We start from the raw sequence: 26,806 nt of genomic DNA, 5'->3' as shown, positions 1-26,806 counted from the left end.
GAAGTCCTTAGTCCTATGGCCAAATTCATCCAAGATCCCGCCTCTTCTCAGAGCCTTCTGGGACTGCTCCTTTCACCAACAATGATTGACATTTCCCCACTCTGCAGAACTGGCTGGTGGAGGCACTGCTAAGAGCTGTACGTGGCTAGAACCAGCTTCATGAAGCCCACCCTCGGTGCAGGGAGGGTTTCAGCCATCCCACCATCGGGAATCTTGTTGTAATCAGTCATTTCTTGTCACTGAAATTCTCTGGTCCCTTACTGATAGGCTGGCTGCAAGAGCTGTGGGAACTCTAAATTCCGAGCCTGGGGACAAAATCTCAGTGCCCTACCATAATTACAGCCTTGCCAACTGAGCCCAGATTACCTCCTCCCCCAGATTTAGGCATGAGAGGAATATGTTAAGTGAGGGTCAATACTGCAACCAACAATAGCATCATTAATTTGTGAGTAGCTGATGTGGACATAGGTTTTGCGTGACTTCATGTGTGTAAAGGATATTGACATTTTTGGACTTCTTAATGAGTGGTGGGAGGGGTGGAGGAAGAGAATTTGGAAATAAAAATAAATGAAAAATATATTGTGAGCAAAGCTTGCATTTGGAACCCTAAGACTCAGACTGTATTGTTGGTGAAAATCGAGGCACAGGCTCAGAGGTTTAGAGTTGGAAGGAAGAGGCCATCCAGTCTAACACCATCCTGTTACAGATGAGGAAACTGAGACCCAGAAAAGTCAAGTGACTTGGCTGAGATCACAGAGCTCACAAAGTACAGGTAGCAAGATTCAAACCCAGATCCCCTGATTCTAAAGTCAGGGCTCTTCCTGTTTAGTTACTGTTCCATGAGTCCCAGAGGCCTCAAGGGTCCTGAGCATCGATATTGCCATATTGCTTGCTGGGGCCTTTGGACAAGTCGTTTGACCTCTCTGGGCCTTAGTTTCCTCCTAAAGAAAGACTAAGTTTAGAGTAGGTGGCCTCTGAAGAGCCTTCCAGCGGTGAGCTAGGGTTCTACCGTTTGTATAGATATCATCCCGTCGGGCCTGCGAGATCTCAGCTCTGTGCCTTCTTTTACACTGTGCTTTACATCTGGATGTTCCTTTGCTGAACAGCAACCCAGCCTAGGGAGAACCCTGACCTTTTAAGCCCAAGTCAGATGCTACCTCCCTCAGAAGCCTTCCCCAATCCTGCTGTCTGGTAAAGGCCTTTCACTTCAGATCACAGACTTAGAGCTGGCAGGGGACCACGGAGGGCGTCGACTCCAGTCCCCTCCTTTTATAGATAAGAAACCAGGGGTGATTTACCCAGACTCACGGAGCTGCTGTCTGAAGTGAGATTGGAACCCAGGTCTTCCTGACTCCTATTTTTATACACCTGTAATGCCCTGATCGTCTTCTGTTGTCTGTTCGTTGTATGATTTCTTCTCAACCCTCTACTAGTCAATAAGCCCTTGTGAGGACTGTCTCCTTGGCACCACACACGATAGGTGCTTAATATATGACTTCAGATGGCTCTATGAAATTCACTGCCCCTCTGCAATATTTTTTTTCCTAAATGCCTTTTTATGGAACCAAATGACCTGTAAGGTACCTCCTTACTTTCCTTTGACCCAGTACAAAATCACTTCGCTTCCATGTCCCTCAGCCAAAGAGGACCATCTCCTCCCCTAAAGGGGATAAAGACTGAGAGGTCTCTGTGGCTGTTGTAAGTCTGGGGTCTTAAGGAATTTAAATGTTGGTGTTAAAAAGGTCATTCGTGGGGAGGGAATTCTGGATTCCCCAGGGCTGGGGGCTGGGGAGGGTGTATGCCTGGTCCAGGCCAGAGGGCTGAGGATATATTCCCCTCTGGCTCTGACACAGACCCCATGCTTCCGTCTGCATGCAGCGTCCCTGGTTACCATCAGTCATCTGTCTCACTTCCCCAGACAGACCCCAGGCTCCCAAGGGCTCTGGCCAGGCAGGAAAGCAGACGCTGGGCTTTAATATGATAATTTCATTTTCTTTTTCTCTTCCTTTCCCATTCAGTCCTGGGCCCCGGGTAATGTTCTCTACTTGGCTTGCTGACTTCAGACAGCTTCCAGCTCTGTTCACTCCGTGCCCCACAAAAGCTGCTCCAGTTGGATCTTGGCCAGCTTCCCGGTCTTTGAGGACCTGGGAAGAGACAGAGGGGTATTCTTTGGCAACCGGGCTCCCCTCAGGGGCTGACTGGCCTGGAAGCTGCCTCCTTGCAGCACCCTTCATTCTGGGCTGGCAGCAGGGATCTCATCTACTCCCAGGAGGGTTTCTCAGTCTACAGTGTGAATGCAGTAGGTTAGATGGGGATGTGGGCTGCCCACGTGAAGGCCTGCCGTTTCCTTCATCTGCATCCCAAGCACCTGAAAAGACCCCCTCCAAGCTTCTCCAGCCGGGGTCAGTCCCTTGGGTGGTAGTGATGGAGCTGGCTATCCCGCTGTCAGTCACTCAGCCATCCAGCATGCACGAAGCACCTGCTGTGTGCCAGCCAGTACACTGAGCACTGCAGATACACAAGTGGCAAAAAACCAGGCCCCGCCCCCACGGAGGAGACACCACCAAGCTATGCGCAGGCTGAACTGGGTGCGGCGTCAGAGGGTGGGCACGGAGATCGAGGACTGGGCAAGGTTTCTTGCCGAAGGTGGGATTTCAGCTGAGACTGGAAGGAAGCCAGAGAAGGTAGGAGGCGAGGGAAGAGAGTGAAAGCGTTCCAGGCTTGGGGACCAGCCAGGTGAAATTAGCCAGGAGGCATGGCTCTTGGGCCTTCGGAGGGCTTCTAATTGCGCTAGCTATGTGACCTTGGGAGAGCCTGGAGGCTCCTCTCTGAGCCCATTTGCTCCCCTGTAAAATGAAGGGTGTGCTCCAGATCCTTTCAACCTTTGAGGAAAACCCAGCTCCCTACCTGTATTTTGAGGGTTTTTTCTCAATCTCGGCCTTCAATGCTTCAGCCAATACCTGTTCCTCGTCCAAACCTAGGGCCGACAGCATCTGGGAAAAGCGTCTATTCACTGAGAGCCGGGCATTGGCCTGTTAGGGAGATGAGAGCCCCTCAAACCAGTGGGAGGGGTGAGAGAGGCCCCCCCACCTCTGGAGATGGCAACTGTTGGGAGGCTGTATGGATGGAGGGCTCCCCTCCCCAATCTGGGAGGTGCGATGAGGAGCTCCTCCAAGGCAGGAAGAGTGCCTGCTAAGAGTAGGCTTCTTCCCTGATTGATTTCACTGCTTGACTGGTAGAAGGGTGTGGTGATGGGCCCTAGAATGAGCAGAGCCAGGAGGTCTCCATTCCCTGGAGTTGGCTCCTGTAGGGTTGGGCCTGAGAGTTCTATTGGAGGGGGCTGTTCTTTCCTTTCCCGCTAACCCTCCTTAGCCTTCCCACTTCTGAGTCTGTCCCTGGCACCCCGATGACCTTGTCACTCATTCTTCTCACCTTAAGGTTCTCACTCTTCATAGCAGCCACACCCACCTCCCCAGCCCCCCCTCTCCTCTTCTCCAGTCCCAAGCCATACCTGAGTGCAGGCTTCATTTCCACCCACCTTTGCATCTGCCTCCCAAAGGGTGACTTCTTCCATTCCCCTCTCCAGTTCCTGTACCCCACCTTCCTCCTCGGTAAAACGAGGGAATTGGAGTAAGATTGCCTCCATGGTCCTTTCTATTGCTAAACCGATGGCCCTCCGGACCTTTGGGCCCCCTGCCAGCGTCATCTTGTGCTCCAGAGTCTCCAGACGCTCCCCATTGCCCACCAAGGAAAAGGCCAAATGCCTCCTGCTATCTGGCGCGGTCCAGCCTTTCTGACTGGATCCATGCCATTCTCCTCCCAGTCCTCTGTACCCCAGCCTAAGCAGACTACTCTTTGAACTGCTGAGCTGCCCTGAACCTTCATACCTTTTTCCAGCTTAGCTATGCCCTTCCCTCTCTTTCATGTTTCCATTCCTCTTATCCCTTAAAACTCAATTCAAAATGTCCCCTCCTCTAGGACAGATTAGGAAACAGGCTGGGCAGGCATGGACAGGTGATGAGTGTCTTTGTTGGAGAGACAGCTGATCAATGAGATCACAGCTCCATGGGTATCTTGGAATATTTGTAACATTATCCCCCAGCTAGGTGGTGAGTCCCCCTCAGGGGGCAAAGGTAGTCCCTCACCCTGTCATAAGACACTGCACACAGCAGGGACCTAATCGATGTGAGCTGTGTTGATTTGGGATGACACCATAGCGGCCTGGGAGTGAGGGCAGTGAGGATCTGGGGGAGAGAGAGCAACAGAATTGGGGAGATCTACTTCTCCCTGGCTCCAGTCCTGCCAGGTGCTGAGGGAGGGAGGGCAAAGCTGGCAGTGCCTCGCTGAGGTAGGTGCCCATACTTGCATGGCCTGCTGGAAGAGGAATGGGCGGCTCTGCACCCGGTGATGGATGCCCTGAAGCTCGGCCTGGTACTCTGCCAACCGCTGCTTCTCCTGCCGCCTGGTATGCGGAGACAGGGCAGGGTCACTAGAGGTTGGGCTCAGCCTGAAAACCCTCTGAAATGACCCTTCTGTGATAAAGGGGCTTGGCCAGGCTCTGGGGACACCACCAGGGACCTGAGATGCTAGACTTTAAACCTTGACCGAAAGATGAAGCCAGGTCCACGCAGCTAGGAAACCACGTCTCCCTGATTCTGGAGGCTGGGTGGCACAGTGGGGAGAGCGCTGGGCCTGGAGTCAGAAAGGCCTGGGGTCAAATCTACCATCAGATGCGCTAGCCGAGTGACCCTGGGCAAGTCGCTGAACCCCTGTCTGCCTCAGTTTCTTCCTCTGTGATATCGTGAAGCACAAAATAAACCCTAGCTACTCTTAGGGGTGTTACTCTGCACTGTGCCCATCTCTCAGGCTAGGGAAACAATTCCCTGCAGAAGGCAGTGCTTCCCAGCCCCAGGCAATAAGCAGTCAGTTTTGAGACCAGTGAGCATGTTTATTTCTCTGCTCCCTTGCTCTCTGCACACAGAGCTGCTGGGGGAATGAATGAGGTGTGGAGTCAGACAACCTCGAGTTGGATGACCCTCCCTCCAGCTCCTCCCTAGCTATGTGGCTTTCGGCCAGATGCTGCCTCTCTCTGGGCCTCCATGGCCCAGAATCAGGTCCCAGGGTATTGGAGCACAGCTAAGGGCTTAGGAGCCCATGTGTCCTGCCCTGGCCCTGCTGCCCTTGCAGCAGCAGTGAACAGACCTGGGCCCACAGGGCCCTACTGGAGGTGGTGGCAGCCACTGTACCCTCCCTGGCCCTTCTCCATAGTGGAACAGCGGGACGAGGAGAGGGCCCCCTTGCCATGCTGAGATACTGACCCCTGCAGGGGAATCTCAGACAAAGATCGCAGAGAGGGCGGATGGGGGTAAGGAACCAGCTGCCTCTTATGGCGCTGTCCAGCCAGCTGGAGCCGGCCTCGGTGCCCACCCCAGGCCTTCTGTTTCCTCCTCTTTTCCTGCACAGAGAACCCCAGGGTGGAGGGCAGCAGCCTTCCATGCCTCCCCATGTTTTGGTAACCCTTAGCTTCTTTGTAAACCCCTGTCCAGAGTACTTCCCCCAGCCTAACTCTCTCCCTACCCAGCCCCCAACTGAAGTACATACTCTCTGCTCTCTCTCCTGCCTGGAGTTCTCCCACCCCAGCTATCTGCTAACCACCACCCCCAGCACTTTCCCTGGTTCCCTCTCTGCCCAACCCCCTTCAGAGCCTTTCAGCTTCATCTGCAGAATGTCTCCCCCCCACACACACACATAATCCACTCAGGCCCATCCACATTGTGAGCATTGCTCCAGACCCACCTCAAACCCTCTTCTCCCCAGCAGCCTTTCCTACTCCATCAGGCCACACTGGTGCCCCCTCTGCCATGATCTCCTGAAGCTTCTGCCTCAGCACCCCGGGCCTTAGCAGGATCAAGGTGAGGCTGCCCTGGGCAGCTTCCTGCACCTCTCCTGCTCACAGCTCCTGGCTCCCCAGCCAAAGTGGGTGTTCCCTCCCTGCACTTGGCAGGGGCTGGCCCCTCACTTCTCCCCCTTTGCCCTGGAGCCCCACGCACAGGCTCCTGCAGAGACCAGCTGTGCCCCCACCTCCGGGGAACCTCCTCCCCAACTCCTCACCACGAGGTGGGCACCTGAGCTCATCAAGCTTGCGATGGGATGCCCCAGACCCCCTGGACCTGGAAGGCCCATAGGCTGCCAGGCACCGAGCCACCTGCTTCTGGACCCGATGCTCCTGAGCTCGGCGCTGTTCTTCCCTGGCCTGCTCCTCTCGCTTGCGTCGCTCCCAGTCCAGCATCAAGGTCCTGGAGAGGGGGGTGGGGATGAAGTGAGGCCCTGCAAGAGGACAGGCAGCCACCCCTCTGATCCCTCCCATCCAGACGCCCACTTCCCAAGCCCTTTTCCAGCCTTGGTATCAAGATTCAGAAAGGGGAAAGCCAGGGGAAGAAAGGGCTGGGCTGACCACCGATGCTGCCTGACTCTCGAGCCAGGGCTGTCTCCACTAGACCCATTTTTCCTTTCTTAAGTCTGAGAAGCAGTGGCAGGGTGTGCGCCCAGGTGAGGGACCTGCAGGGGCACTGGATGAAGCCAAGACCCTGGAGGCAGAATCACTGAGGGCCCAAGTCATGGGCACAAGGGAATGTGGGCAAGGACGGGGTCAAAGAAGAGCAAAGCGCAGGGTGTCCAGTGAAGATGGGGACAAAGGAACAAAGTCATCTATGGGCCAGTCCCCCGGGTGCCCCTGCTTCCGTCTCTTATTGAATGGTCTGGAATTGGCCCATCTGCCTCCCTCAGCCCGATCATCTGCCTTCCCCTCAGCTCAGCAGCTTCCTAGACTCCTTCAGAGCCCAGTTCATGTGGCCCTGCCTTCAGGAGGCTCTCCCTGAGCTCTTCCCTTCCCTGTTCTCTCACAAAGGTGGTGACTCATCCAGGAGAATTGAAGCGTCTTAAAGGCAGAGTTCTTCCCTGCTGCCTCCAAGGAGGACCCAGCCTTCTCCATTCAGACACACACACACACACACCCTCTCCCTTGATCCTACCATTCCCTTGAGCTAACATCCTCTATTTCTCCCTCTCACTGCTAAAATCCTAGAAAACGCTATTGACGGTCTCTGCCTGCACTTCCTCTGGACCATGGGCATTCCGGCTTCTGACTTCATTGAGCTGATGCTGCCCTCTCCAGGTTCCCCAAGAGCTCTTCCTTCTCGGGGCTTACACTTTGGGGCCTCTCTGACACGTGACCCCACTCTGCTCCTGGACATTCTCACTTCTCGGGGCCAGCGTTATACTCATCTCTCTCGATTCCTGGACGTGTAATGTCTTTGTTCTTTGTTGCACTCACATCCCAGCCTCCCAACTGTGCCCTAACCGTGGGGATGTCCCAAGGCTCTTCTCTTTCCTCCCTCCATTCAGTGGGTTCAGTGACCCTCATGGGCCCCTCAAAATCAACACACCCAAAACACACCTCATCATCTTTCCCTCAGACTGACCTCTCTTCCTGTCTGTAAATCGCCATCCTCCTGTCACTCTCTGAGTCATCCCTCTCTCCAGGCTCCCATCGCCACACCCTTAGACCGGACCCCTGTTGCCCTCCCTGTCCCAGGTGTCTACCCTCCCCTCAGCTGCCACAGTGATCTTCCACGGTAAAGTATGCAGAGCTCCCGCCTGCCTCTAGGGTCCAACATAAACTCTTTTTTTGGCATTTAGGGCTCCCCATCTGGCTTGGGCCTTGCTTTCTAGGCTTCCCCCAACCAAGGTCTGGCCAATGTGGAGCCAATTCCCATCTCTGGGCTGTGGCCTGGCCTGCAACACAGTCCTCTCCTCATCTCCTCCTTGTGACATCTCTAGATTTATTCAAATCTTCTAAAACCCTTCCTATGGGAGGCCTTTCCCCACCCAGATAGTGCCTACCCCTCCCGCATAACCTTGTGCTTTCTTTATACATAGTTTGTATCCAATTGTATCCGTCCTCCCTCAGGTAGAATGTAAGCTCCTTGAGGGCAAGAATTGTGGTTTTGTCTGGTATAGCCCCACAGCTGGGCATGTAATAGGCTCTTAGTGCTGGCCGGATTATATTGAATTTAATGGTAGCCTTCCTTTGGGCAGGCAGGCAGTAAGCATTAAGCTCCTACTATGTGCCAGCTGCCAGGCATACAAAAAAAAAGGCCAAAAACAAAATTAAAATATGCCAGTCCCTCCCCTCAAGGAGCTCCCAGTCTGAGGAGCAAGAAAGCAGACTCAGGTTATATAGATTTTGAGCTGAAGGAGGCCTCAAAAGGCTGGGGCTCCTTTTACAAATCAGGAAACTGCCCACTGGAAAATGTGAGTGGCTTGCCCTGGGTTCCCACTGGCCATGCCAGCTGTGGGCCGGGCCGGGCCCCAAGGGGGGCACTTTGTAAGGTCTATACAGTGATTTGGTCTGCGCACAGTCCAGGCTGAGCCTTCCACCAACCCTGTAAGGCAGATTTTAGTGTGCCTATTTGACAGATGGGGGAGCCAAGGTTTCCGCCATCAGCAACAGTCTGCACGTATTAAGTCCAATGGGGTTGGTCAGCACTGGGGCACCAGGGGGGAACCGAGCTGGGCCTCAGACAGTCTTCATCCCCTGCTTTCCTCAGGGACGGCGTCCCCTGCCAGCAGACCTCACTCAGCATGTGAGTTTTGCTGTGTTGCTGAGCCCACCTAGCCTTTGGCTTTGGAAGGGGGAAGAAGGTGGGCTTGGTAGGATCCCTTTGGAATTCTGAGCCATCGAGTCACATAGCATAGTGATCCTGGGGCAGCAGGCTCTGGGATGCCCTGGCACCCATTGAGGTACTGCCCAGGTGCCCTCCCCTCCCCTGCCTGGAAGGGCTTGGGATCTTTAGGGAACTGGGGTTTAGGGGCTGAGTGACCTTAGGCAAGTTCCTCTAGGCCTCAGTTTCCTTAACTATAAAACAAGAGGGTAGAAGGTCTCTTCCATCTCTGTCTGTACTATTGCCTTTTCACTCTGTGTGTGTGTGTGTATGCATATGCATATATATCTGTATGTATTATGGGAGTGATAGGAAGTGGGTGTGTAAGTCAGTGATGTAGGAATCACCAGAAGAGGAAGCCCCCTCAACCAGTGAAGGCACTAGACAGCCAGTGAAGGAGTGATGAAGGGGCAGGCGGCCTTCATTTTCTCCCTTTTACTACCCAGCCCTGGGGGAGGGGGGGAAGCACACAGGAGGGCACTTACCTGGTGGCCTCTCGTCGCTTTTCAAAGGTTCTGGTGGTACCACTGGTCAGCAGGAAGGGCTTAACATCCTCCCAGGCCTGGAACTTGTGGCCTCGAGAGTGCATGATATCCTGCATTGGCCACTGGGAGTCTGATGACAAAGGAATCCCTCTCTACTTCCTGGCTTCCCCACTCTCTTAGGCAACTTCTCCCCATCCTCCCCCAGTGCTTGCCCGAGTGCAGAAGGGGTGGGAGGGGTAGGATTAGGGAAGTAAGGGAGGTTTCCAGATAACTGAAGGTGGCCCCTTAAGCACCATCACCTTTAGGATGGAAATAGTCCTACAATGTTGCCCATATATCTCTGCCCTCTTAAACAGGTTGTGTGGCCTAGTGGGAGAGAACCCCACTAGGAGTCAGAGACCCCGTTTGGAGTCATAGCAAACAGCACAAAGGTTCAACAAAATTTAAACCAAAGTTCAACTTTTTGAGACAGGGGAACCTCAGATCCAGGACATTGGACAGAGACCTTGGGACACCAAGAGGCCACTTCTTGGGGTGGAAGGCCAGGATGGGGAGGAGGCCCCTCCTGTGATGTGAAAGGGGGATGCTGCCTGGCACATTCTGATTTTTAATGAATTATTCTGGCTAATGGGCTGCTATCTGCTGACAGAATACAAATGTTGGTGGCCTCCTAGGGAAAAGCCCTCCCCTGTTTGAAGAACCCCAACCACCTCCTTTGATAAGAGTTAGCAGAAGGCCAGAGAATGGGGGTGCCACTGGGGATGACTCAGTGTGCTTGGGACCCCCGGCCAGCCCAGGACTCACAGTAGGGCCCCTCCTCCTGCAGATATTTCTGCAGGATCGCCATGTCCAAGAGCTCTTCCTCCTTCAACTTTGCCGGCTTCCTCTGAAATCCTCTAAGGAGGGCGAAACCAGCCAGAAGGAGGGCATTCCATTTCCTCAGCTGGTCTCTCTCCTCTTCTTTGCTCCTGGGCACCAGGGGAAACAGACTGACTGCCCTGAGGCCGTGCCCACTCTCTCCTCTCCCTCTGTTGCCCCTGCAGCCTGGCCCCACAGCTGCCCCTCACCCTTGGCTTCCTCCCCGGCCTTGACCTTGGAATCTCAACCTGTTCTCAGGAGACAGAAGAGAGGGCCAGAGGCTGAGATCCCTTCTGCCCTCTGGCTCCTCCTCCTCCCCACCATCTTGGTCTTGTCCTTCTTGTTCCTGGCCTTCCTGATAATCCTGGCTGTCGTCTGGCTCAGGTTGAACCCTGGTTTTCAGCTGCCTTTTTATGTCCTGACATCGGGCCTCCATGTTCCAGTAGAGTGGGAAGTTGGCCGGCTGGGTAGGCGGAGGCACAGCCTTCCATCGGGACTTCCGGAGGGCCCTGGCAGGCGGCAGGGCTGAGGCTTGGGCCTTCCTGGGCAGCAGGATGTCATCGGAAGAGTTGGGGGAGGGCAGGGGCAGGCCCCGGCCATCCACCAAGAAGCTCTCCCAGGCCCACTGGAACGGGAAGGAAGGCTTCCGCGGAGGTGGCAGGGTGAGGCTGGGGATCGGGAGAGAAGTGGTCAGAATGCCCACCTCCCTAAGCCCCAGTTCCCCTCCCTGCACACCCAGCTACTCACTCTTCCACCTCCGAAGGCACATTGCCCTTCTTGCTTTTGATGGACAAGTCTTTCCTTCTGGCGTTCCCTGCACTCCGAGCCCGAGGTCGGCCTTGTATCAACACCCCATCTCCTCTCCCAAAGGCACCCTGGAGGGGGTGATGAGGGCGCCCACGTGAATAACCACCTTCCCCACGCAGCCCTGACCATGACACAAGTGCCCATATCCCACAGGTGAGCGAGAAGCGCCACCTTCAGTCTGAGGCCCAGAAAGGGGAGGAGACTTCCCCAAAGTCTGGGGACAATGGGATCCTGAAATGGGGGCTTCTGCCTCTTCCCACCCATGGGAATGATCTTGTTACGTGCCTGGGAGGCCACGGGACTGAGGGACCCTTGGAGAGAGCCCCAACCTTTCCTCAGATGAGGCCATCAGGGATCCTCTCTGCTATAAAGCTTCCCCAGCCCTTGAGAGACCCTGCCCAGCACCTCCCCCTCTGCCTCCGTGGACCCAGGCACCCTGTTTCCCAGCTCAAGAGCCTTGGCAGTTAGAAGCCACCTACTTGGTGGGCCAGAGGCACTCCAGAAAGGAGTCCCAGCAGGCTGGCAGCCGTTCCCTTTTCAGATGAGACCGAAGGGCCCCGGACCCGGGCATCATGGTTAGGTTTTAACGCAGAGGCAGCCAGAATTGACTGTTGGTGGGCTCTTAGCAAAGTATTCTTCTGCCCCATCCCCCCATCTCAGAACTTCTACCAGCCTGGTCCTGGACCATCTCTATGGAGACCAACAGGCCTCTGGGGAGGCATGGCAACTCGGCCCCTGAGAGCACCCTGTCTCTGAGAGCACCCTGGCTTCTGTGGGTGGGTGCCCCCTGCCTCTGAGAACATGCCAGCCTCTGAGAGTACCCTGGCTTCTGAGGGCACCCCAGCCTCTGAGAGTGCTCTGGCTTCTGAGAGTGCCCCCTGTCTCTGAGAGCATTCCAGCCTCTGAGAGTGGCCTGGCTTCTGAGGTCACCCCGGCCTCTGAGAGCTCCCCAGGGTAGCCGTCCTCTCTGATCACATTATCATGTCTTGCTGTGTGTCTGTCCATTTGTAGTACCCTGGACCTTACCTCCCTGAAGGCAGCATCTGACCTGAACCTGTTCTCTATCTCCTTGAATGGGGTCTTTTGCATAGTAGGCACATCTTCAGCTCAGCTAGAAAGGGAGGACTACAGAGAAAGCCTCACTTTACAGAACAGTAAACTGAGGCCCAGAGGAGGGGGAAAATAGTTTGACAAAGTCACAAGTAGTAAGTGGAGAAGCCAGTGTTTGAGCCCAGCTTCTCTGAGTCCCAGTGTTTCCCACAGCATCACGCTGTGTCTGAAATGGTGGCTGAATGGCTCATGGAGTCTCAGGCAAGGGCCTTCCTCCCTCTGGGTCTCAGCTTCCCAACATGAACAATAATGGAGTCAGACAACATGATCGCTTAAGGTCCCCTCTATCTCAAGTTTGCTGTGGCTTCACCTTGCCCCCTCCCAGCTGTCTCCCCGAAATGGGGATCCCCCTTTTGCTTGGGCTGTATTTCTGCCAAGCACGGGAACCTGGGTATCTTCTGCCGGTCCTGCTCTCTGAGCTGTCCCCAGACGGTTACAGCAGCAAGAGGTGTCAGTCTTCCTCTCTGCCTAGCCAATAACTCTATGGAGCTATGGGGGTGGGCGTGGGCCGAGAATGCGGACCTGGAAGGGGCTCAAGGGGAGGATGAGCACTTTGGAGTGCATGCATGCATTCGGTGAGGTCATATGGGCTGCCTCCCCCCTCCCTGTGCCAGTTCTGGGATCTTATCTGAGAAATGGGAGGCTCCCACCCCGAAGGAAGGGAAATGACAGCCTGGAATCCTCCCGGGGGTTCACCTCGAAGATCCCATTTACAAGTTTCCCAAAGCCCTCCCTGCCCTATAGCAAGACCGATAGGATAAGTACCATCAGCCCCATTCTCTTCTAGCCTCACTTAACCTGGCATTTCCAGGTTTCCTTCCAGCTTTACTCCATCCACATTTCTCATACTCAGAGGTGGAGGGAACTTCTCAGAGGCATCAAGTCCAGCACCTCCCTCCCTGAGCCAGCAGGCATCCCCTTTTGAACATTGCTAACAGACTTCCAGTGATGGGGAGCTCACTACCTGTCTCTTAAGACGGCCTGGCTGTCCCCCCATGCCCGGGACGCTCTGCTCCTCATCTCTATTTCCCGGTTTCCTTCTCCAGGAAGCCTGTCTGTATGCTCTTTAATCCTGTGCCTTCCCTCTGGGGTGATCTCTAATGTAGCCTGTATATAGCTTGTTCCTACCTAGCTGTTTGCGCGTGGTCTCTACGATTAGATCGGGAGCTCCCCCAGGCAGGGGCTGGGGTTTTTTGTGTAGGCTTTTATTTTTTTAAACCTTTCTTTGTATGGCCAGGTGTTAGCACAGGGCTAAGTACATTACAAGGGCTTAATAAATGCCAGTGGCCCTGACTTTGTGAAATCCTTCACTTCTTTCAAGGCTTAGCTTTGATGCCCCCTCTTTCAGGAAGCCCCCAGCTAAAAGGGATCTCTTGCTCAGATTTCCGAGAGCACTTTGAATCACTTCTAACCTTGTACGTTACATAACTTTTAACGTTACATTTCATGCTCCCATTCCACCCCCACACCCCAGTCGCTTGGTCGACTGGCAGAAAAAGGAGTCTGGAAAATGGGTGCTTTGCAATGCAGGGATCTAAGACATCTCCAAAGGTCTCATGATGGAAAGTGCTCTCCACATCCAAAGAAAGAACTATGGAGTTACAATGCAGATCAAAGCAGACTATTTGCTATTTTTTCCCTCTGTTTTGTTTTGTTTTCTCTTTCTTGTGGTTTCTCCTATTGGTTCTAATTCTAACTTACATCACTAATGTGAAACTATATTTAACAGGAATGTATGTGCATAGCCTATATCAGACTGTAGGCCATCTTGGGGAGGGAGGGGGAGAAAAATTAAAACTCAAAAAGTTATGGAAGTGATTATTGATAAATCAAAATAAATTTTAAAAAAAGAAAATGGGTGCTTGGGGGGGGTGTCTCTTGCCGGTGCCAGAGAGAACTGTGCCAAAGGGGCATCTGGGAGTAACACGCAAAGGGACACCAGGATTTCAGGATGTGCTCAGCAAAGCCAACCAGGTTACAGAGGGAACATTTAAAATACTGCAGAACAAACTGCTTTCAAGCTCTCAAGCACCCTGAGAACACAGGCAGGGTACAAACCATTCATCTCTCTGCTTTTGAGGAGATTCCCTAGGCACCTGCCAAAGCTAGAGTTTGAATGAAATTAACAATAATAATAATAATAAGTAATAATAAAGCACTTTACCAATATGGCCTCATTTTATCTTCCCAATGACCCTGGGAAAGCAGTGCTATTATGATCCCCATTTTACAGGTGAGGAAATTGAGCCCGACCCAAGTTGAAGTGATGGAGCCTGAAGCTGGATTGAGCTCAGGTCTTCCAGACTCCTAGTCCAAGGCTCTGTGCACTGTGGCGCCCCCCAGTGGCCTTTTAGCAGAGAGACAATATGGTGCAGGCACCAGCAAGCTAGACTTGAAGCCAGATATGTATGACTTGCTCTGACTGTTTCCACATATGCAAAATGAGGTTTTAAGGCCCCTGCCCTCTATGATCCTATGATAAAAAGAACCCTGCACCTGTTTCTTCAACTATATAACTGGGACATGATTATCTTCATCACCACCTCTCAGGACACTTTGCAGACAATGAGCCCCACCCTCTCATTTTCCAGAGGAGACTGAGGACCAGTGCCCTGGCCCCTGGAATGTGCTCCCTACTGCAGGCAGCTCAAAGGCCACCTCCTCCTTGAAGCCTTCGCAGATTCCTTCTTAAGGCCACATGAGTGCCTCATCTGCTGGAGTTTCCAGGTAGCCAAATCAGTAGAGTCAATTAATGAGACCCCAAGGAGGCCAATGGTAAGAAAAAAAATCCCGAAATATACCAAAATATTCCCAGCACTTTCTGTGAGAGCAAAGGATTGAAAATAAAGTGGACACCCACTGATTGGGGCACGGCTAAACAAAGGGCGGTCTGTGAATGGAATGGAATGTTAGAGAAATGATCCATACAGGGAAACATGGCAAGAGCTACAGGAACTGATGCAGAACAAGTCAGCAGAGCTAAGAAAGTTAACACAGTCATGACAATAGAAAGGGAAAGAACCACACACACACACACACACACACACACACACACACACACACACACGCAAAGTCAAGTGAATGTTGTGAAATCATAAAAAACAAGCCTGGCCCCAAGAAGAGACTTAGGAAGCCTCCTCCCACCCCACAAGTGATGGTGGCACATGGCACATATCGTCAGACTTATCTGACATATTGCTCAGTTATGCTGATTTGTTCCTCTTTTTTTTTCCTTTAAAGAATAGTGTTATATGGGATGGTTCTCTAGGTGGGTGCAGGAGAAGGGATCCTGGGAGAAACTGTTCAGTCATATCAGTTGTGTCCAACTCTCCATGACCCCATTTGGGGTTTTCTTGGCAGAGATCCTGGACTGGTTTGCCATTTCCTTCTCCAGCTCATTTTACAGATGAAGAAACTGAGGCAAACAGGGTTAAGTGACTTGCTCCAGGTCACACAGCTCATCAGTGTCTGAGGCCGGATTTGAACTCACAAAGATGAGTCTTCTGACTCTAGACCCGGTGCTCTCTGCACTGTGCCCACTGGGAGAAATGATGCCGATTCCAAAAATGACATCAATAAAGATTTGTTTTCAAAAATGAATCTGTGTCAGTGCCCAGCACTGCTTCTCCTAGTGGCCTTGGAATGGGTTGGCCCCAGGGTCGAGCTAGAGTCAGGACCCCAGGTGAGTCCTTTCTCCTGAGTCTCAGTCACCAGCTCTGTAATAAGGAGAGCAGACTGGTGGCCTCTTCAAGCCCTGGCATCCCGTGCCAGGGCCCTGAGTGCTGGACCATTCACCCCTCCTCCTCCACCTTCTTCCTCTTTCCATGTGGAGAGATGGATTCCCTCCTTAAGCCAAGCCCCAAGCACCGGGATCACCCGCTCCTGCTGCACAGATGCTTCCCTCGGGCGAGGGGCCAGAGAGTCAGCGCTTAGGAAGCCCAAGGACGTTGCTCCCCGCACCCCTTCAGCTCCTCCAAACCTGCCTCCTGGAGTCGATCAGGTGCAGCTTCCAGAAACCGGAAGACCCAGCAGGGCACGCTCAGCCTGTAAACATGCCTGACCCATGTAGGCACTGCCTGTTTCACCTCCCTCCACTCTGCCTCGCCCTCCCCTCCCTTTCCTTCCCATCAAGCCCAGTCCTGCTGGTACTCTGAGTTCTAGCTCAGGTCTCACCTTGTCTAGACAGAAGAACCTCGGGACCTTCTGAGCCCGGAAAGCCCTTGGGATCTGGGGTTCTTAGTGGACTGCGAACTCCAAATGAACCAATAATGTGAGAAGGTAGCCAAGAATAACAAAACAGCCTCAGGTTTGCTTAAGAGAGGTGTGGTGCCTGGGACAGGCAGGTGTGCTCCTGAACCCATCTGTAGTCCAGTCATGTGACGGCATCGAACAAGATGGCCTCTGAGGCGCCTTCTAGCAGAGACCTAGGATCCCCTTTGGGTTGAATTCTGGGCATCATATCTCAGGACATCGCTGAGGCACACAAGGTCCAGCCAGGGGAGGGCAAGATGCTGAAGTGTCTTGAGATCACGTCGTATTTAGATCATTTCACGCCTTCTGAAAGCCTGTCCTTTCTAACTTGGAGATTCTGCAACATCGAGGGCAAAGGGGCCCTCTGGAGAAAGTGGGAATGGGGGCAGGAGGTGGTTAAACTGCATGCAGGCCGATGACCGGGGACTGAGCTGAGCAGAGGACCCCTCCCCCCCCATGCCAGCCTAGTGATTCTTGCCCTCCCTCCCCTAACTACTCTTAACAGGTAAATTTCAACAGAGGCCCATCTCCATGATTTACTTTGGGGGGCTCTTTAAGGGGCCACCCTCTGGGGAGCTTTCAGGGTACAGCTGCCTTCTGCTTAGGGGTCAAGACAAATGGACAGAGTGGGGTCTGGAGTTGTTGGGAAGACCTAATCTGCCTCAGATGCTGCCAGCTCCGTGACCCACCCTTCTCTTGACCAATCACATTACTGATCTGGGGGTCAGCTGCCTCAGCTGCCCACTCACTGGGGATGAGGACAGCTGTTGCCTTGCCGCGGTAGGGGGCACAACGGTATGACGTCTACAGTGCTCTGCAGGGAGCAGCTGCCACCAGGTGGCTGCACGGGACGTCTGCCATGGCATTTCATATCTCTGGGCCTCAGCTTCCTCATCCATAATAAGAGGGGGTGGCCTAGATACTCTCTAGATCATGGGCTCAATGCAGGTGACGGTCCAAAGGACTGACTTGCCCAGAGCCCAGCCAGCTCCGCTCCTGGGCTTTGCCAGGGGTCAGGACTGGGGAGGGGGTGGGCGAGGCAGCATCCTTACAGGCTTTGTTTAGGCATCTTGAAGTAGAAAGGTCCATAGAAACAAAGGGCACAAGCCAGCAGTGGGGTGGGCACTGCAGGGTGGCCCCCCCCCAGCGCCATAAGGCCCACTTCTCCCCACAGCAGGCACCAAAGGTCATTAAAGCATCGGGCCTCCTCTTCCCTCTAGGGAGGGAGCTCTTGGATGTCTTCCTCATGGCTTGGCCCAGAGCAGTCACTTAATGTTGCAGCTCCTGCCTTCCCCCCTCTGTCCCTGGGGAAAAGGATCTGAAAAGGGTTGTTCTGGGCAGGACGGTTTGGAGGGGTCCAGGGGAAAGAACAGGGGAGAACGGGGTCTTCTGCAGGGCCTGGGTCTACACGTCAACCCCAACAATTACATTCAAAACTGCCCTCCTGTTTCCCTTTGCCATCTTCAATCTGGCTGTAGCTCTGTATGGGAAAGAGCAAAAGAGGAGAGGCCAGAAGACTTGGGTTCAAATTCAAGTGATATGAGACCCAGGCCTCAGTTTCTCCATCTGTAACATAAGGAAGGGGCTGGTCTGGACATCTCAGATCCCATCCATCTCCACAGGCCATGGTCTCACTCTCATCTTTACCCTCTCACTGCACACCATCACATGCTTCTGGCCTTTCCCTCCCTGGGAGGTCCAGGGAAGCCTTCGTACCCCGAAGCGGTACACCCTATGGTCACCTTCACTCTTAAGTCACTGACAGCCAAAGAGAAGGTTTGCTGGGACTCCTCAGAGTGACCCTCAATCACTAAGCCAGGGGTAGGTGCAGAGAAGTAGAGGGGAAGGTGGGCTGACCCTGGCTCCCGGGGCCTGCCAGCCGGTGGGGCAACCAGGGAAGGCGGGGCAACATGAGGACCCTGGCCCTGGACAGTTCCCTCTGCTAGGCCGCCTCAAGGGTTTGCAGAGCAGCCCTTGGGGGGGGCTTACAGATGAGGGGACAGGTGAAAAGGCTGAGGAGGTGTCTGAGCCAATGTTCCAAAGCAGACGGCCTGGCTCCAAATCCAGCAGCCTGCCCACCCTCCAGGCACCCGGACCCAATGGCCCCCTTTTACAGATCAGAAGAGTGAGGCCTACAGGAAAAGGGACTTCCCAAGCATCTAGGGAGGGGTGGGAGGGGGACAGGGTCGGGCCTGGGAGAGAACACCCAGGGACAGAGGAGGCAGCTGAACACTCAGGAGCCTCTTTCTTTTTAGAAATTTTTAATAAATTTAAGAAGGCCCTCCCCTACCCCCCCACCTCACCCTCAGCCACTAAAATTGACTAAATGAGGGGGGAGGGTGGGAGGTGGGGAGGGCCGGGGGGAGGGCCTATGAGTCATAATCTTCTTCTTCTTCAACAGCTGTCGGGCCAGGGGGTGCTGGAGGGAGAGGCAGGGTAGAGGAAAAGGGGAGGAAAGGGGCCGGGGGGCTGTGGAGCAGAGAGACAAGGCGGGGGGAGGCAGTCAGATCAGCTGTACAGGCATCCTCAAGGCAGAACCCCTGCCTCCCTCCAACAGGACCCTAGAGAACTATGGGGCCCATTTCCACATCTGGGGTGCTAGAATGGTTTGCAAAGTGGGCTTGGGAGGTTGGTGGTGCAGACATTATGGACATGGGTTGGGACAGACCCCTGCACTCCCCTCGGCCCCAGCCTGAGCCACCCCCCCCCCATATCACTCCCCACTCCTGCCTCGAGGCCGACAACCTCACCTCTGGAACTGGGCCGTGGGCCGGCTGGATTGGGGTGGGGGCTGTGGCATCTCCTCCTCCCCATCTGTCTCTGTGTCTTCAGAATCATCCTGTGGGCGGCATCATGATAAGACCTCACCCAGGTCAGCCATCAGACCCCCTGAGCTCAGGGGCAAGGGGTCACGCTGACTGCCCAGGTACATCAGACATGGAGATGAGAAGGGGAAGGGACGAAGAAGGCCAAGGAAGCCTCTCGGAGGCCTGGGGCACTGTCTGTGGGCTCAGCTGCAATCTAGGATGACCCCTCAGTCACTGGAGAAACCAAAGGGAAACAGGCCGTGCCCTCATTGAGCTGACAGTCTAACTGGGCTAGCTTACCTCCTGCTCCGAGTCTGTCCCAGATTGCTTCTTATCTTTCCCCTTTCCTCCGGCACCACCATTCTTCCGGCTGCTCCCAGGCTTCCGGCCCCTAGAATTGGACCATAAGACTTTAGAACTGGAAAGGCCCTTCAAGGTCACTTTTCAGATCTGGAAACCAAGGTGACAGTGAGTACCATAAGCAATCCTCTATGAACATTTATGAATGCCCAAGGTCACAGGGGACACAAAAAACCAGGGCCTGACCTCAGGACACTTCTGTTCAGCCACCGAGACAGCTCGGCACCGTGAGGATCGAGGGAATCACAAGTCAGGACAGCCCTGAGGAGCCTCTGAAACCTTCAGGTTCCCAAGGGAGGCAGGACCACTCAGACCCTCGGTCAGAGAGGTCTGAAACCGTGCGTAGCCTTCGGACTCATGGACACCACTGAAAAGGACCCACATGTAGAAAGGCATCAGCCCAGCTGGCTTTATGCTGAACCTAATGGCCAAGGGCTGAACACAGTATGATATGCGAGTGTAACGGAATATTATAGCGCTGTAAAAAAAAGGGGAAGGGGACAGTTTCAAAGCCTGGGAAGATCTGCATGAACTGATGCAGCAGAAATGAGGAAGGCCAGGAGAACATGGCTGCGTGGGCTTCAACAATGCAGCAACTGAGTAGCAAAAACTGTCTGAGCTTCAGCGCAGCCTCCCTCCTCGACTCTGACCCCGAAGCTGAGGAGGTCTACGGGTGTGGACTGCTGCATGGTTTCAGACTTTGTCTAAGGGTTGGTCAGTTCTGCTGACTTTTTTCTTTAAAGCTGTTATTTGCTGGGGGTGGCTAGGTGGCGCAGTGGATGGAGCACTGGCCTTGGAATCAGGAGGACCTGAGTTCAAATCCAACCTCAGACACATAACACTTACTAGCTCTGTGACCCTGGGCAAGTCACTTAACCACACTGCCTAGCAAAAAAAGCCCCTAAAAAACAAAAAACTGTTATTTGTTACATGGGACATCTCTTTGGGAGGGGGTAGGGAAGGGGATGCCCTGAGAATTTTGGGTGACGTAAAAATAAAAGATTTTGAAAAATTTTTAAAAAGAAAGCAACATGTTGAAATACACATACGCAGAGAGAGAAAGACAGAGAGACAGGGAGGGAGGGAGGGAGGGACAGACACACAGACAGAGAAAGTGAGATTTGGGGTTTAATAGCACCTGGCATTAGGAGGAGCTGAATAAATATTCTGTGCCTGTTCTACTTTGTATAAGAAGTGTTCTCTCTTTCTTTTGGTGCTGGTGAGATTTTGGAAATATTTTCTTTGAAACAAAATGCCTTCCTGGGGTGGCTCAAAGGAGAATGGGGGATGTACCCTCTTACCTGCGGGCTCCTTTCTCCCCATCCAGATGATTGTCTTCTCCGTCTCCCTGCATGTCGGGCACGGCGGCAACCAGGTCCTTCAAGAAATCAAACTGCTGCTCCAACTCAATACACTGTTTCCTAGGACGGGAGGTAACAGGGACTGAGCTCCCCCTTCGGGCTCCAGGGGAAGGGGGACTTGGGGCACCCTCTCAATTCTGGGCAAGGGGCAACAGAGGCTCTTGAGATGGAGAACTGGAAGGGACCTTAGAAGTTTTTACAGCAGAGAAAACCGAGGCCCAGAACCAGAAAGGGGTTTGGCTGAGGTGAGGGGCAGAACAGATATTCAGACGTGGGTCTTTTGATTCCAAATCTGGTGATCTTTTCAAAGGTGAGGGAGTCAGAGGGAGAGAGTGACGCTGGGGCTGGGACCAGGTGATGGAGGGGGAAAGCCAGAGCTGGGGAGCAGAGTGTGGCCCCCCTGCCAGAACTCACAGGTGGGAGGTGGTCATAGTCTTGGCATTCCGAGACTGGGTCACTTGACAGGCCTTCTTAAGCAGCGATTCCAAAAAGAGTTCTAAAGCCCTGGCTGGTGGAAGCTTGTCAAGAAAAACCAGGGAAGCTTGGTCCAGCCCTGAGCCCCTCCTCTCCAGCCTCCTAAGCCCCCAGGCCCTCCTCCCCACCCTCCTGAGCCCCAGCCCCACTGTCCCCAGACTCCTGAGCCCCCAGCCCCACTGTCCCCAGACTCCTGAGCCCCCAGCCCCACTGTCCCCAGACTCCTGAGCCCCCAGCCCCACTGTCTCCAGACTCTTGAGCCCCCAGCCCTACTGTCCCCAGACTCCTAAGCCCCTAGCCCCTCCTCTCCACCCTCCTGAGCCCCAGCCCTCTGTCTCCAGCCCCACTGTCCCAGCACCTCCTCCCCACCCTCCTGAGCCCCAGCCCCACTGTCCCCAGACTCCTGAGCCCCCAGCCCCACTGTCCCCAGACTCCTGAGCCCCCAGCCCCACTGTCCCCAGACTCCTGAGCCCCCAGCCCCACTGTCTCCAGACTCTTGAGCCCCCAGCCCTACTGTCCCCAGACTCCTAAGCCCCTAGCCCCTCCTCTCCACCCTCCTGAGCCCCAGCCCTCTGTCTCCAGCCCCACTGTCCCCAGCACCTCCTCCCTTGTCTTCTGAGCCCCAGCCCCTCTGTCCCCAGACTCCTGAGCCCCCAGCCCCTCCTCCCCACTCTCCTGAGCCCCAAGCCCACTGTCCCCAGACACCTGAGCCTCAAGCCCCACTGTCTCCAGACTCCTGAGCCCCCAGCCCCACTGTCCCCAGACTCCTGAGCCCCAGCCCCACTGTCCCCAGACTCCTGAGCCCTCAGCGCCACTGTCTCCAGACGCTTGAGCCCCAAGCCCACTGTCCCCAGACTCTTGAGCCCCCAGCCCCTCTGCCCCAGAATCCTGAGCCCCCAGCCCCACTGTCCCAGACTCCTGAGCCCCCAGCCTCACTGTCCTCAGACTGTTGAGCCCCCAGCCCTACTGTCCCCAGACTCCTGAGCCCCTAGCTCCTCCTCTCCACCCTCCTGAGCCCCAGCCCTGTCTCCAGCCCCACTGTCCCCAACACCTCCTCCCCCGCCTTCTGAGCCCCAGCCCTTCTGTCCCCAGACTCCTGAGCCTCCAGCCCCTCCTCTCCACCCCCCTGAGCCCCAAGCCCTCTGTCCCCACCCTCCTGAGCCCCCAGCCCAGGTAGCCCCCTCCCCTCGGCGGCCAAGGATACAGATGATGACAGGTACAGCTGCTGCAACCTTGCCAATCTCCTCGTCTGTCTGCATGATCTTCTTGATTCTGGCCTTGGGATGGGGGTGGGGGGAGAACAGCTTTAAGAACGACGGATACAAGAACCCATTCCCTACCCCCATCAGCAAAGTGATGTCTGGGACCGGGGCGGGGGGCGAGGGGCGGGGGGGGGGGCTGCCACGGGGTGGGGGAGGGGCCGCGGCCCGGTCCCGCAGCCGGCGAGACAGGGCCCCAGGAACAGAACAGGGAGAAGTGAGGGGGCCACAGAGGGGGACCGAGGCGAGATGGGAGGCCCAGGTGTAGAAGGGGAATTCTGGGGGCGTGGGGCGTCCCTGGCTGCTGGAGGAGCTGGAGGGGAGCAGACGCAGCGGGGGGCGATCAGAGGGCGGGTAGCACAAGGTTAGGAGGTGCTGGGGGAGGGGCCCCCGGGATCCTTGGGCGGGGGACCCGGGGAGGAGGAGAGGCGAGGATCCGGGCCCCGGGGGGAAGGGGCAGCCGTCACGGGGCGGCTGCGGGCCGGGCGCGGGGAGGCCCAAGCGGGGCCGGGGGCGACTGCGGGAGCCCGGGCCGGGTCTTTACCGGCGGGAAGCGCGCGTTGTATTTCTTCTTCTTGCTCGGCATCTCGGGGCTTCCTGCTGCCGCCGCCGCCGCCGCCGCTGCTGCTCTCGCCGCACCTCGGCCTCGGCCCTCCGGCTCCGGCCCCGGCCCCGGCTCCGGCTCCGGCTCCGGCTCGGGCTCCTCGGGCTCCGCCGCCGCGGCTCCTCCGGCTCCGGCTGCGGCCCCGCCCGGGTCCTAGCGCCGGGCTCCCTCTTGCGCCTCAGGGTCCTAGCCCCGTGCAGCTGCTCGCTCCTCCGGGTCCTAGCACCCTCCGTACCGCACGCGCTCCGCTCCGCTCCGCCCCGCTCCTCCCCGCTCCTCCCCGCAGCCCCGCACCAGCGCCTCTCCTCCCTTAGACACGCCGAGGAAGACGAAGTTCGCCCCGCCTCCCTACTGATGGAGGAACGCCTTCAACGGCCCCGCCCTCCGCACATTCAAGCGGGGCGCCTCCGCGGAGAGGTCCCGCTCCCCATTGGTCGCGTCCTCCGCCACGTCGGGAAAAGTCCCGCCCCCCGGTCCCCCAGCCCCCCTCCGTTCTGGCTGTCCCGGACAGCGGCCGGCGGTTGCCGATAAAGTTGTTGTTGAGGCGTCAGGCGGCCCAAGATGGCGGCGGCCGTAGGGTGGGCGGAGCGGAGAGCCCGTGGCGGAGAGGAGCCCCGGAGAGAGCGGGGGCCAGGCCGGGTTGGCACGGAGAGGAGCGAGAGGCGGAGGTGACTGGGCCTGGAGGGGTGACGGCGGGATCGCGGGGCCGAAGACTGCGGCCAGGGCAGGGGCAGCGGCGGGGAGTGTACGGGAGCCGGGAGGGGCCAAGGCCAGGGTGGGGGGAGGGACGGGGAGGAGGCGAGCGGCGGCGAGCGCCCCCTCCGGCGGGGGAGGGGAGGCGAAGCTGGGAAGAGCCGGGTGGGAGGAGCCTCCTTTTGGAGGAGGGAGACAGGCCCACCGGGCGCCTTGGCCAGGGGGGCCCCGGCAGGACTCCCAAACTAGTGATCTTTGCCGGGATCCCTTCGGGTTTTGTCTTCTTAGACTGAGGCCTTATCTCCTTTAAGAACTCGAGGGTGGGAGGGAAGGGGCTTTATGTCATCACGAGTAAATAGTAATAAAATGGTAATCTAATCGTGATATCGCTCAATGACTTAGCTCTCCGAGGGTTGCCAAGAGCCCTCCCTGTGTTAATTCATTAGGGCCTCCCCACCACCTCGGGGAGGGGGGGGCAGGTGCTATCAACCCCATTTTACAGACGGGCAAACCGAGGCAGAGAGTAGTCAAGTGACTGCCTAGAGTCGCACAGCAACCTAAGAGTCCGAGTCAGCATTTCCACCCAGGGCTTCCCAGACTCGAGTTGAGAACTCTACCCACCGTGACACCCAGCCCTGTCTTTTTAAAGGGCAACAAGGAGGAGCAGTGTGGTAGGCCAGGCAGCCAGCACGTGGGTTGGGGTTCTGGGGGCCTCACCTTTCCCCCTCCCCGCAGGATCGAGCTGCCGGAGGAAGAGATCCCCCATGGGGGCCAGGAGGATGGCTTCACGGCAGAGCATCTGGCTGCTGAGGCTATGGCAGCAGACATGGACCCCTGGCTGGTCTTTGATGCTCGCAGCACCCCGCCTTGTGAGCTGGACTCCTGGCTGGCCGCCTACCCTCCTTCCCGCGTCTCTCGCTATGGGGGGCCCAGCGCCCCCAATCCCAAGCCTGTCGGCTGGATCGCCGTCTACGGGCCTGATTTCTCCCCTGGAGCTGGGGATGTCCAGGGACTCCAGGGGGCTTGGGAAGCCCTGCAGGCCAGCGGGCAGCCCATCACGCCTGCTATCCTTCGGGAGCTGGCCCTCACCCACCAGGTCCTGACCGGCAAGTGGCTGATGCACCTGACCCCTGGCTTCAAGCTGGACCACGCGTGGGCCGGCATTGCCAGGGCCGTGGTGGAGGGGAAGCTGCAAGTGGCCAAAGTGAGTCCCCGGGCCCAGGAAGAGGAGCGTCAGGTCATCTGCGTCTACACGGAGGACTTCACAGACCAGGAGGGAGTGCTGAAGGCTGATGCTGCCATCCGGGCAGCTGGGGTCAAGTGTCCGCTGACCTACAAGCCGGATGTCTACACCTACCTAGGAATCTATCGAGCTAACCGCTGGCACCTGTGCCCCACCCTCTATGAGAGCAGCTACCACCTGGAGAGCAACCCCCACTGCTCCCGAGTTCTGGATCGGCTCAACAACACAGCACTGACATAGCCGGGGCAGGTGCCCCTGTGCTGGGAGCCGAGACATCTGGGGTGGGGAGGGCCCAGACAGCCATTCTGGCTGGCCTTCCAGGGCTCTGGACTTTGGGGACCAGTCTTAAGCCTCAGGAAAGGGGAAGGGGTGCAGAGGAGGCTGAGACGTGACATCATTCCCCACCCCCCCTTCCCCGATATCGGCCCGTCAGTGGAAGACGAACGGGACCCTCCTCCTGAGAGCTTCTGTTACAGGCCCAGAGCCTCAGCTGGGCCCCCCTCCCCCTGCTTAGAGCTGCTCCTCACCCATCCCTGGCTGGCACAGCACAGAAGAGCTGATGGAGTGTTGTGTCCTGGGAGTTGTAGTCCTGACCGTGGACTGGGCCCCTAGGAGGGGCCCTCTAGTGGAGCGAGTGTCTTCTGTGCCCTACTTGGACTACAGCTCCCTATACCATCCCTTCCATTGATTCAGTAAAGCCCACCTTTGTTTTCACCCCGCCCCACTCCGGTCCTCTGGTTTACAGGTCAGAGGAAGGGTGTTAGGGGCTAGCCAAGACCCAAAACCTGAGTAGCCACAAGCCTGACCATGGACCAACTCTGCTGGCACCCGTCACCCCCAGGACCAGATCGATAACGCTCTGTCTGGCATGAAAGCCCTTTACAGCCTGCTCTCTTCTTCCCTTGCCAGTCTTCTGACACTTTACTCCTTCCCTCAAACCCCATAATCCAGGTACGATGGCCTGGCTGTTCTTGCACAGGTGAAACCATCTCCCGACGCCAGGCCTTTGCACCGGCTGTGCCCCATACCTGGAGCGCTCTTTCTTTTCACCTTTGCCTCCTGCCTTCCCTGGCACCTTCACTGCCTTCCTTTCCTTTACACTGTATATACCTTGTGTCTATGTAGTTATTAACATGTTGTCTCTTCCGTTAGAATGTGAGCCCCTTGAGGGAAGGGACCCTGTTTTTTGCTTTTCTTTGTATCCACAGCACTTAGCACAGTACCTGGTGCCTAGAAAGCCCTGAATAAATGCGTGTTGACTGACTGTTTCCTGTGACAGCTTTGCTCCCTGCCTTGTGGTACCAGCGGAGAACTTTCAGTCCATTCTCATTTGATCCCCACGACAGCCCTGTGAATTAGGGAGCATAGCTAGCATCCCCATTTTACAGATAAGGAAACCGAGGGACAGACATCAAGTGTCACAGCTGCCAGGGTGGGGATTCGCACCTGTGTCTTCTGACTTCCAGTCCAGACCTCTTTCCGTGCCCTAACATCTGCCTCTCAGGGCAAAACTCGGTTTACTTCGACAAGCATTTGTTATGTTCCCAGTAGTATGCACGAGGCTCTGTACCCAGTGCTGGGAGCGTGAAGAAAGATGAACAGCTCCCCACCCTCAGAGAGCTTCTGTTGTACGCTATTTACACAGAGCACGCTCTCTCAAGCCATTTCATACCCACCGGTTGGATCATCACACACATGCCCGTTAGTCAAGCCTGGAAGAAGGGAGAAGAGAGGAGGCCGTTCCAGCCTCGGGAGGGTTCAGAGCAGGGGG

At 55.9% G+C, this 26,806-nt stretch overlaps 3 protein-coding genes across 4 annotated transcripts; 1 reads left to right on the top strand and 2 right to left on the bottom strand.

Moving 5' to 3' along the window:
* Window positions 1-1,523: 1,523 nt before the first annotated feature.
* Window positions 1,524-11,812, bottom strand: TSGA10IP (testis specific 10 interacting protein). Its single transcript, XM_078148420.1, is given in 10 exon segments — window positions 1,524-2,144; window positions 2,908-3,032; window positions 4,363-4,462; window positions 6,126-6,296; window positions 9,209-9,338; window positions 10,013-10,192; window positions 10,195-10,307; window positions 10,309-10,734; window positions 10,814-10,941; window positions 11,353-11,812. Coding segments are annotated over 10 exon segments (1,761 nt in total). The 5' UTR covers window positions 11,677-11,812; the 3' UTR covers window positions 1,524-2,080.
* Window positions 11,813-13,789: 1,977 nt separating this feature from the next.
* Window positions 13,790-23,336, bottom strand: DRAP1 (DR1 associated protein 1). 2 transcript variants are annotated; one of them, XM_020968148.2, is made up of 7 exons: window positions 23,040-23,336; window positions 22,441-22,513; window positions 21,177-21,270; window positions 20,703-20,822; window positions 19,342-19,432; window positions 18,985-19,073; window positions 13,790-17,714 (listed from the first exon to the last, which is right to left on the bottom strand). In XM_020968148.2, the coding sequence occupies exons 1-7, from the start codon at window positions 23,079-23,081 to the stop codon at window positions 17,639-17,641; spliced, it is 585 nt and encodes a 194-aa protein (XP_020823807.1). In that variant the 5' UTR covers window positions 23,082-23,336; the 3' UTR covers window positions 13,790-17,638. The 2 variants fall into 2 exon arrangements, with proteins under 2 accessions (XP_020823807.1, XP_020823806.1); XM_020968147.2 differs by lacking the exon at window positions 13,790-17,714 and adding an exon at window positions 18,479-18,703 and having other exon boundaries at window positions 23,040-23,330.
* A 227-nt stretch (window positions 23,337-23,563) lies between these two features.
* Window positions 23,564-26,299, top strand: CUNH11orf68 (chromosome unknown C11orf68 homolog). Its single transcript, XM_020968143.2, has 2 exons — window positions 23,564-23,767; window positions 24,528-26,299. The coding sequence occupies exons 1-2, from the start codon at window positions 23,661-23,663 to the stop codon at window positions 25,273-25,275; spliced, it is 855 nt and encodes a 284-aa protein (XP_020823802.1). The 5' UTR covers window positions 23,564-23,660; the 3' UTR covers window positions 25,276-26,299.
* Window positions 26,300-26,806: the final 507 nt, after the last annotated feature.

The sequence above is a fragment of the Phascolarctos cinereus genome, unplaced genomic scaffold, assembly GCF_003287225.1.
Source record: "Phascolarctos cinereus isolate Bilbo 61053 unplaced genomic scaffold, phaCin_HiC Scaffold_9;HRSCAF=440, whole genome shotgun sequence".
NCBI classification, from domain to species: Eukaryota; Metazoa; Chordata; class Mammalia; order Diprotodontia; family Phascolarctidae; genus Phascolarctos; species Phascolarctos cinereus.
This window is presented reverse-complemented; position numbering and strand designations above follow the sequence as displayed.